This window comes from Microtus ochrogaster, chromosome 6 (genome assembly GCF_000317375.1).
Source record: "Microtus ochrogaster isolate Prairie Vole_2 chromosome 6, MicOch1.0, whole genome shotgun sequence".
NCBI lineage: Eukaryota > Metazoa > Chordata > Mammalia > Rodentia > Cricetidae > Microtus > Microtus ochrogaster.
In genome coordinates, this window is record NC_022013.1 from 24929004 (window position 1) to 24940621 (window position 11618).

General features: G+C 44.4%; 1 protein-coding gene across 1 annotated transcript in view; it reads right to left on the reverse strand.

Moving 5' to 3' along the window:
• The window catches only part of Tmem183a (transmembrane protein 183A), a 16779-nt gene extending 16140 nt beyond the window's left edge, over positions 1-639 (reverse strand). The window contains exons 1-2 of the mRNA XM_013346703.2: positions 449-639; positions 210-299 (exon numbers count right to left, since the gene is read on the reverse strand). Of these exons, the coding sequence (XP_013202157.1) occupies positions 210-299; positions 449-557 (199 nt within the window). The 5' untranslated portion in view covers positions 558-639. The remainder of the gene's footprint in view (positions 1-209; positions 300-448) is intronic.
• Positions 640-11618: the final 10979 nt, after the last annotated feature.

Here is an 11618-nt window from a genome sequence, read left to right on the forward strand (position 1 = left end):
AAAATATCTCAGCTCTAGAATCTGCCTATCAGGGCTACACACACCCATCCCACCCTCAACACGAGAAAGTAAACAGTGAAAAGAGCAAACACGCTCATGGCCAGATGCCCAAAGGGCTGCAGGAAAAACACCGGGGCAAAATTCAAGGAAAATAGAACGCCTAATGTTGTCTTAAGGGCGTGGGACCAAAAAGATCCGCGAAAACCTACCTTCCTGCTGAACAGCGTTGGCCACGGCTTTCTTGACCCGTCCAGACCTCACCACCGCCGGATCCGAGTTGGCATAATCCGCCACGGTCACTGAAACAGAGCACAGCGCCAAGGCCACCTCAGACTTCGGGCAAAGTCTCCCCAGCCCCTCCCGGTGCAGTCTTCGCCCGTCCGACCCTGCTACCCAACCCCCTCTGCCGCCCAGCCCCCTCTGCCGCCCGACCCCGCCCCTCGCCCACCTCGGCCCGAGCAGGCGTCGTGGGCCCGGAACTTGAGCCGCTTTCCTCTCTTGGGCATGGCGACAGTGTCCGGGTGAGGCTGGCTTAGCTGGCAGGGGCCCCAGGCCATGTCTCGGCCCCGAGAGCCGGCTCCCGGAGCCGCGGAGCACTTCCACCCGGCTCCGCGGCCATCCCGCACTGAGGTGGCAGCTATCGCGATGATAAGCGAGGGTTCTGGGCCCGGTTGGCTGCCGACGCCCATCTCGGGGAGCCAATCGCCTCCGGGCCCGGATACGTCATCGGCGGGCGCCCTCAGTTATAGCTGAGGCTTGTTCCCTAAAGGCGGGCAGTTAAACTGGGTGTGTTCCTCAAAGTCTTTTCTGGGAGATTGATGTGCTAGACTCGATCCTCCTCCAACCGGCGTTAATTAGAACCATCAAATTATTCCTGCTAATGGTTCTTTTTTTTTAATATTTATTTATTATGCATACAATATTCTGTCTGTGTGTATGCCTGCAGGCCAGAAGAGGGCGCCAGACCTCACCACAGATGGTTGTGAGCCACCATGTGGTTGCTGGGAATTGAACTCAGGACCTTTGGAAGAGCAGGCAATGCTCTTAACCACTGAGCCATCTCTCCAGCCCCCTGCTAATGATTCTTATCTACACTTCAGGTCCACTTCAGCGTCTAGATTGCATATACATTGTTATCTTCATTCTCTCTTTCCCACCTGAACGAAAATATCAAAGTGTTCACTCTAATTTCATTTACAAAAGCTTTGAAATTCTCCATCAAGACCTGTGGCTAACGCCTGTAATCTCAACACGTAGCAGGTGGAGGAGGGAAGTTCAAGGTCATCCTCAGTTCGTAGCCTGCTGGGCTATATGAGATTCTGTATCAAAAATAAGTAAATAAATGTCAGAATTGTCAAAGGAGAGGGGATTCGTAAAAGGTTTTTACATCACTATCATCCAAGCAAATTCTAGGGTAGATAAAAAAAGAGTATCATATTTCCTTTATATTAAAAGAGTTGTGTCATTATCCTTCTAATTTACTTCCTGCTCCCAAACTGTAGCAGTCCCTGGCTCAAAAAACAGTCCTTTCAGGGCGGTGATGGAGCAGGCCTTTAATCCTAACACTCGGGAAGTGGAGGCAGGTGGATCTCTGTTAGTTCAAGACCAGCCTGGTCTACAGAGTGAGTTCCAGGACAGCCAGGGCTACACAGAGAAACCCTGTCTCACAAAAACAAAACAATCCTTTTGACCCACGCATCCAACTGGCTAGATCCATCCAGAAAGCGTCCTCTAAGACACTTCAAAGGGGACTCCACTTTAATTAAATAGTACTGCTCACAAAAGTTCATTAAGAGCAAATCACTGGCTTCTTAACAAAATTAAGACACAGACTACCACCAGGGATCATGTGTTAATGCTTGGATCAGTTAGAAATGATAATTGAAACAAAATAATTGGTTATAATTATAATATACTCTATCTAAAATTCTAACAGAAAGCAAGGGTATGATAGACTAAAGTTGTTTCAAATAATTTTCTGTGTATACATAGTTCATGCATGTAGTTGAGTTCAAAATGCAGCTGGCCAGTACTGAGCCCTCTCTTCTCACATTACCAGTTAAAAATTAATGATGCTTTCATGCGTGTAGACCTCTACTCATATGACGCTCTTGAAGACTCACATCCGGAAGTCTGGAGGGAATCAAAGATGCAAGAGACTTTCAATGCTTTAAAACAAAATTTTAGCTGAAATGTCCCAATGTTCTCTCATTTTAATACTTTGGAATGAAAGAAATTCTAACTCCCCTCACATTTTCTTTTTCAAAATTTGACTGAGAAAAATCTTAAACAAGGTTCCTCAGGCTCGTTTAACCACTTCAGAGAAACTAAGGCTCTCTGAGTCTTCTACTCCTCCTTTCATTAAAAAGCAACAGCTGGTGACTGGGGAAATGACTTGCCACGAAAGATGCTTGGCAAGAACTTTACCAACTGAACCATCTCTGCAACCCCCGTGTAAAAAGCAGCGGTGTTTGTGGTTATGGTGGTGGCTATGGGGGCTCACAGGGAAGGCGGAGACAGGCTAATCCCAGGGGTTTCCTGGCCAACCTCACACACACACACACACACACACACACACACACACATTTGAGCAACAAACCTTGATTATTAGTATTAATTGTCAGACTCAAATTTACAGGTTCTTTCTAGAAAGATACATTGTAAAGTTACTCAAGATGCTATTTAAGGGAAGTTGTTTAAACTGCTTTTAGGGGAAGAGTGGGTCTTTCTCACCCAGACAGGAAATGTAAGGACAATATGTGAATAGGTGAAGTATTAATATGTACTGTATTCCTGAATATGTCCACAATACTCCTGGCATTGCAATGTGCTTTATTTTGTGTTAACAGTAAATAGTGATGTGGGTATCTTTAAGGCCCTTTCTTTTTTTTCTTCTTCCTTCCTTCCTTTCTTTCTTTCTTTCTTTTTTCTTTCTTTCTTCAGTTTTTCGAGACAGGGTTTCTCTGTAGCTTTGAAGCCTGTCCCAGAACTAGCTCATGTAGACCAGGCTGGCCTCGAACTCACAGAGATCCACCTGCCTCTGCCTCCCAAGTGCTGGGATTAAAGGCATGAGCCACCACCGCCCGGCCCTACAACTGTTCTTGAAGACATCCACCAAAGCGCAACTTCTATCGGAGGCACATCAGTAACATGAAAATGTAAAGAAATGCAGATTGTTTCCTCCGATGTCCTACTTTTCAGAAGGAAGAGTATATTGAGGAGTGGTGGCACACGTCTTCAGTCCTAGCACTCAGCAGGCAGAGGCAAGGGATCTCTGTGAGCTCTAGGAACCTGTCCTACATAGCAAGTTCCAGGCTAGAACTTAACAAGACCCTTCTCAAAAATAAAAATAAGTGCTGGGCGCTGGTGGCGCACGCCTTTAATCCCAGCACTTGGGAGGCAGAGGCAGGCGGATCTCTGTGAGTTCGAGACCAGCCTGGTCTACAAGAGCTAGTTCCAGGACAGGCTCCAAAACCACAGGGAAACCCGGTCTCGAAAAAACAAAAAAATAAATAAATAAATAAAAAATAAAAATAAGTTTAAACAAAGTGTCAGTCATGAAGTTAGACTTGCTTGCGTCAAAAATCTACAGGTGTAGTACACCCCTGTAACCCCAGCATTTCTGAGGCAGAAGGTCATGAGTTTAAGGCCAGCCTGCATGGGACCTTGTCTCAAAAAGCCAAGGGCTGGAGCTGGGACTCAATGGCAGAACACTTGCTTAGCATATGGCCCTGGGTTTGATCCTCAGGGCTGAAAAAAAAAGCCTCTGCCACGTGTTATACATGTAACTTTATCCCTAGACCGTGCAGGTAATATCACCTGCTTGACAGAATTATAAAATGATTACATTAACTCACAAAGAAGCACTTAAAATAGCATATGGCAAGGGCCCAATAAACATCAGCTATTGCTATTATGGTAGTGGTAATGACAGTTGAGTTGTGGCTGCTGTTATTTAACGACACCTAATGGGCTGAGATGTCTCCATCCTGCCTGATGACTCTTTGCCTCTGCTTCATGAAGACAGACCACAAAGCTGAGTCATAGTTGAGACTGTCCATTCCAGCAGATTAAAATGCTAACAGACTAGCTGGTGTTTGTTGAGTCCTAGCCTGAAAGTGGCAAGATTAGGTTTCAAACAGAAGACTGTGTCCCAAACCCATATCTAAAGCCAGTATGCTATGTCACCTTGACAATGAACATTAATAACATTAAAAAAATCAATTTACCATGCAGCTATCGATCCAGATGGTGACATCATTGAGAGAATCCGTAAGGCAGAAAGCAAATGGCAAGGTCACTTAACACATTCCCGTTATCTGTTGAATAGACATGGTCTAAGAAGAATTCAGTTCTGAGTAAGAGTTCGGTGGCTTCAGAGAAAGTTTATTAAATAAGTCTAGCTAAAAGTGCTTATGCCTAGCTTTGTAAGCCTTATTTAAACTTTATAGTTTTTAAAAATAGTTTATATTGTTAAGTTTAGATGCTGAAGTGTTTCCCAGTTTAAAAAAAAAAAAGAGTAGCTGAATGAAGGGGACTTAGGGCTTTTTTTCTGGGTTTGAACTGTAGCACAAATAATAAAAACCCAGAGACAGATATTGGGGTTCAAGCTGAAGATCAGAAAAACAAAGCAGCCAAGTCATTAGAGAGTTCTTATCTCTTCTAGGGTTCAGACAAAGGGAAGATCCTGTTCTCAATGTGACTGCAGACTGCAATGCTCTCCACCAAAGCTCAGACTGCAGACTGAGACCCTGAGCTCCTGTCTCCTCCCATCTTACATTCCTCTCTAGTGCTGGGATTAAAGGCATACACCGCCACCACCAGACCTCTATGGCTAGCTAGTGTGGCTGCTGGGATTAAAGGTGAGTGCCACCACTGCTGGCCTATATGGCTGACTAGTGTGGCTAGTTTCGCACTCTGATCTTGAGGCAAGCATTATTTATTAAAACACAAATAATATACCATAATATTAAACCATTGTCCTTCCTGTTAACAGTGATTTATCATAATTAAATTTCATCATCTCACCCTCTAAATATGTAAAATGGGCAGAATCATGTTACCCAATTCATAGATTTGTAAAGGTTAAATGAGAAAGTATACAGGAAGCTCTTAGCTTAGTTTATTATAGAGTATGTACTCAATACATGTCAACTACCATTAATTATAAGCAAGACGTAGTATTTGAATTAACAATCTCACAATAGACTCCTTGGTGAAGTTTTATAACAGACAATTGATCTGCCCTACACCAATGATTCTAGGCACCTAAAAAATTGAAATCTCATCTCCAGGGGCTGAACAGGTTCAGTTCCCAGCACCCACATGGTAATCACAACTATCCATAATTCCAGTTTCAGAGTGTCTGACAGCCTCTAAGACCACCACCAGGCACCAGGAATGCGCATAGTGAACAGACACACAAGAAGGCAAATCATTCACAGACTTAAAGTTTCTGTCCTGCCCAGTCCTGCAGCTGCTCAGTCCCAAATAAATACACAGAGTCTTATATCAATTATAAACTGGTTGACCTATTGCTCAGGCTTATTACTAACTAGCTCTTACAACTTAAATTAGTTCATAATTCTTATCTATGTTTAGCCACGTGGCTTAATACCTTTTCTTAATAAGGCAGTTTTATCTTGCTTCCTCTGTGTCTTGCTGGTGACTGCATCTCTGCCTTTCCTCTTCCCAGATTCTCCTAATCTGGTTGCCCTGCTTATACTTCCTGCCTGGTTACTGGACAATCAGTGTTTTATTAAACCAATATCAGTGACAAATCTTTACAGTGTACAAGAGCATTATCCCACAGCATCTTTCCTTTCATTTAAAATCTCATCTCCAGGCCAGCAAACCAAGGAAAGACTGCAAGTCCAATCTGACCCCTAACTGCATAAAGTTTTATTGGAACACATCTGTTTGATCTATGTTTACTTTCTCCCTTTGTAATTAACTCAGAGAGACAGTGTCAGAGCTGCTGGTTACTTCTTCTCTGGTTCTCATGTGGGTCATCTTGAATTCTCCAGTGTCATTGAACCTTCATCCTAAGGAGTTTCTCTCAAGGAGCCATAGATCTTGATTGGATCCAAAGTGTTCCTTTCACTTGACTTCTAATGCAAACAGTACACATCCCTGTCTGTGGCTTTCCCTATGACTACTGAGGGTGACCCTAATTCTAAGACTTCGCTGAGTCTACTTCCCCTGGTGTCTTTCCACTCTTTTTAAAACCACACCTGCGAATCTGCAGAAGCTGACAGACAGACCAGAACTCCGCTGCAGCTGTAACCACATCTTCCTCAATGAATCATCTGTGGCTACTTTCACTCTACAAGAGCACTAAGAACCTCAAGCCCTAGAAGTCTAAAATATAGCGTTTATCCCTTTACAGAGACGTTTGGGCAGTCTGCACCACATGGGGGCAGTAGAGCCTCATTGGAGGATTGAAATGTTAGGCTTTCATGAAATCTGGCTGCAAAACTAAGCACACCAACTACAGAACTCAGAGATCTGCTTGCCGCTGCCCCTCTTGTACTGAAAATTAAAGGCGAGCGCCACCACCAGTCAGCTAAGTAGGCATTATTATTGTCTTCATTTTATACCTACTCTACTCTGTATTCCATATGTATGCTTATGAATATTTAAATCTAAAATTTATTTGTGGCATAGCAATTTCCTCTGAATTAAAAATCCTTTCATCTTGGAAAGCAGCCCATTAAGACTCAAGAAGTTCTAAAGGGAGGGGCTTAAACTCCAGGAAATTAACAACTCAGAACTCTTAGGATGTCCCTGAAACTGACCAAATGTTCTAGGCCCTTCCCTTCCCAAGGCTTTATAAACAGTAAGGACTGAGAGACTGCTGAGAGACATCAGCCAAGCAGCCAGGAAGACAGAGACCAGACCAGCTGCCTGGAAAAGGCCCAGACCAACTGACTGCCTGAAAGAGATCTCCTGCCTGTGAATCTGCAGGTAATTGTGTGGTGAGCTTTTGTGGTTCCCAGCTGTCCTGGATGTCACCCCTGCTGCGGTGGTCTTTTAGTGCTGCAGCTGCTTTGGAGTCATCATGGTCCTACAATTAGGCCCTCACCCATATCCTAGTAGTAACCCCAATAAAAACCGACGGATTCATGCTCACAGACTTTGGTGGTATCCTTATTTTGGCCTGTCATCGGTGCCCTATCTGAGGGGAGCAGACATTTCTTCACATCTCCCCAAGAATAAAATCACACAATATTGGAACTTCATCCACTAAAAAAAAAAAATCTGAAAATATAGGTTTTATTTTTTTATTTTATTTTACTTTTTAATTTGTTTGCTTGCTTTTTAGACAGAGTATCTCTCTACATATCCCTGACTGTGCTGGAACTCACTATGTAGACAAGGTTGGCCTAGAACTCACAGAGACCAGCTTGCCTCTGCCTCCTGAGTGCTAGGATTAGAGGTGTGCACTTGATCTGGCAGCAAACCCTGGTGTCATTCACCATACTGAGTCTGCAGATAAACAGAATACAAGAGTTACAGATCATGGAGGCTTGCACCAAGAGTTCAAAGCCTGGGAGATCAGATCGACCATGTGTAATATGGTCAGGATTTCTGCAGGGAGCTGTGAAAAGGAATTTTTTTCTTCCTTTCTTATTAAGATTTGTTTACTTTCGTGTGTATATGTATTTTGCCTACATGTATGCTTACAGTGTGACTGCAGTACCTGAGAAAGCCAGAAGGGGGATCAGATCTCCTGAAACAAGTTATAGATGGTTGTGAGGCACCATTAAGTTCCTGGGAATTGAACTGGGTCCTCTAGAGGAACAGCTAGTGCTCATAAGCCATTGAGACATCATCTCTCCAACCCTAGAAAGGAGATTTTTGAAGCTAGGACGGTTAAGTGTAAGCTTCAGTGGTATCTCCAGGATGTTGGAAATGCCAGATGTGTGAGATATAAGCTGAAGAGAGTCCCCGGCCACCAGGCCGTGTGCACGGCAAGTGGGAAGTGATGCTGGCGGAGCTGGCTACACCACTGGGGCTCAGACAGTGCCGTGTGCCCCAGATTCCAGAACCTACAGGATCTCATGCTTGCCCTGATGGGTTTCCTTGCTTTGGTCCGTCTTCCTTTCTTCAATGCCCCTTTAGAATAGGACTATTTCCGCTGTACCATTGGAGTTACATAACTTATTTCTTGTTTTTGTTTTGTTTTGTTTGTTTTTTGGTTTGTTGAAACAAGGTTTCTCTGTGTAGCCCCAGCTGTCCTGAAACTCACTCTGTCAACAAGGCTGAACTAAAACTCAGAGATATGCCTGCCTCTACCTCTCAAGGGCTTGGATTAAAGGCATGCACCCCATAATGTCTAGCTTCTTTAAGACACAAAGAAATGTTGTACTTACAATTTTGAATAATGTTGGAACTGTTTAAGATTTCAGAAACTCTTGGAGATAAACTAAAGGTATTTTACTCCATTTTAAGATATCCATGAGCATTTCGGGGACAAATGCACAATGTTTTGATTTTGAATATGGAATGTCCCTACAGGTTTAGTTGTCAGAGGATGAGCTTTGGGGAGGTGACTGAATCCTGAGGATCTGACTGGTCTAGACAGTAGCATAGCCACTTGTTGGATTAATAAATGTTATTGCTAGGAGGTGGTGAAAAATGGGTGGGACCTAGCTGGAGGAATTAGGTCACTTTGAGGTTGTCCTTGGGGATCTGGCTTTGCTCTGGCCGCTTCCTGTAGTCAGCCACGCTGTGTGTACCCACTATCATAGTCATGCACAGCATGAGGCTCTGCCTCCCCACAGGCCCAGAGCGACAGGGATGATGCTGCCACCAGACTCTCTGTTTGCACGGCCCCCCAATTTTACCTTCCTTTAAGTTCTTCATGTCAGGTATGTGGTAACAGCAATGCAAATACATTGCATGGCACATCATTAAATGAATATCATATTTGTTTATATATTTATCAGTTGGTAGATATTTGAATTGTTTCTATTTTGGACTATTTTCGTTGTCAGTGGTTTTCTGAGACTAGTCTCATGTAGCCCAAGCTGACCTCAAATTTACTATGTACCTTAGTGTGGTCTTGAACTCCTGATCCTCCTGCCTCCACTTCCCAAGTATAGGGATTACAGATCTGCACCATCATACCGGGCTGGGCATTGAGCTATTTTGCACAATGCTTCTGGAACATTCATGGGAAAATTTGGGGTGAGCCTATACTTCAGTTCTCTTGGGCACGTACCAAAAGTAAAATCAATGTGGTAATGCTAACATTTGCTTATGTTTGTTTTTTGAAATGGTCTCCCATGAGCCCTGACTGATAGCCAGCTCACAGATACATCCTGCCTCAGCCTCCCGAGTGCTGGGATTGAAGGCATGTGCCGCTTGGCCTTTGGTTTACATTTTTCCCCAGATAGCTGATGATGCTCATCTCTGGATGATGTAGCCCACCATGTGAAGTCCAAGAAGCTTCCAACAGCTGTTTCTCCATACATTGTTCTGCCAAATAAATACATTCTGTTTAATATATTGAACAATATGTGGGCTAGAAAGATGACTCAGTGGTTAAGAGCGCTTTCTGCTCTTTTATAAAAAAGATCCTGACTTAGTTTCTAGCACCCACATCAAGTGGCCCACAACCACCTACAGCTTCAGTTCCGGGGGACTCAACACCCTTTGTCTAGTCTCCACAGGTCCCAGGCACACTCATGATGCACACACACATAGAGTAAAGGCAAACAGCTCTTTAAAAGAAAACAGTCTGTGTACAGCCAGCAAGATGCCTTAGTGAGTACACGCCCTTGCTGCCAACCCTATGCCAACCCCATGGCATGAGTTCTCTCCCTGGAATCCACAGGCTTGTCCTCTGGTCTCCAAATGCAGCTTGGCTGTGGGAGCACAGGATTGTAGCATGGCCATTGCAATGGTGCCTGGAAGTCTCTGGGAGGAAGACATACTGGCTTGATCACAGACTGATTAGAACGTCGATGATTTCACAGAGGCTGGAATGTGATAGGTCCAGGCCTAACTATGAATAATCCGGCGCTATCCTCACCGCTTGCCAGCCATTTACTAGCTACCTCTGAATGACTTAGGTATCCCTAGGCATATACAGAGAGACCCCTGGCTTCCACCAATCAGAAGGCTAGAACGCTGTTAGATAGCATCTGAGACTAGGGCTGAGATGGCCCTGCTTTGCCGTAACCTTCCTACCTGATGTTTCCACTCACATATTTTGGGGTTTTTTATTTTATTTTGTTTTTTTTAAGGCAGGGTTTCTTTGTGTAGTTTTGACTGGCCTAGAACTCGATCTGTAGACCAGTCTGGCCTTGAATTCACAGAGCTCAACCTGTCTCTGCCTCCTAAGTTCTGGGATTAAAGGCATGTACTACCACCACCGAGGTCCACCTATCGAAGTACTGAAGTTCAATGTTGAGGGATATTTTTACACTCTGTGAAGGTACATGCAGCAAACCCAGTTCAAAGGGGTCATTGACAACGATTCAGACTCTTTGGGATGTAGGCTTGAATCATATCACCAGACCAAGACCTGCTGAGGTGATAGAAAAAGGAACTTAAAATAGGAATCAAGTGCCGGGCGGTGGTGGTGCACGCCTTTAATCCCAGCACTCGGGAGGCAGAGGCAGGCGGATCTCTGTGAGTTCGAGACCAGCCTGGTCTACAGAGCTAGTTCCAGGACAGGCTCCAAAGCCACAGCAGAGAAACCCTGTCTCGAAAAACCAAAAAAAAAAAAAAAAAAAAATAGGAATCAAGTTATAGCCCAGGCACCAACTATAGCAATGAGGACATAGTTCATCCTTCATAGTTTCCTGTAGATAGAGAGGACAGTGGGGACAAGGAAAAGGAAGGGGGGAGGAGGAGGAACACCTTTGTTACTTTTCTATTGCTGTCATAAGACACGATGATCAAAGCAACTTTACAAGAAAGGATTTATTTGGGGCCTAGCATTTCAGAGGGTTGGAGGCCATGCCCATGGTGGAGAGCATATCAGTAGGTATCCAGGCAGCTCTCACATCTTGAGACATAACCACAAGGTAGAGAGACAAGGAGGGTGGCACCAGGCTTTTGAAACCTCAAAGCCCACCTCCAGTGACCCACCTCCTCCATCAAGGCCACACCTTTTTCCTTCCCAAACAGGTCCACCAACTGGGGACCAAGTATTCAAACATGAACCTATGAGGGCTATTCTCATTCATGCCTCCACGGGGTGGGAGGGGCAATAGTATTGAAGATGCAGAGTCCCCACAGTGAAAAAGAACAGATAAAGAGATATAAAAGGAAACTTCAGAGGGCCACTGGATACTTCTAAGACCAAAGGAGAGCTAGATATTTGAGAACAATTGTGTGGTAATCCACCAGCTAGCACAGCCAGCAGGTGAGAACACAGGCAATGCTGACCGGCTCATGGGGCCCTCTGATAAGAAAGGAATAACTCAGAATCTACACTTGTTGACTCAAACTAACAGGTAACATTCCAATTTCAAGTAGCAAGAGTGAAAAAGACAGTTTGAAAACTATGTCCCTACCTCACCCAGAAGCAGGCATCTGATGTAAAGCCAGATTGACACACAGCACCATTCAGGCTGAACAATGGTTGTCAGGTGGGGTTTCCT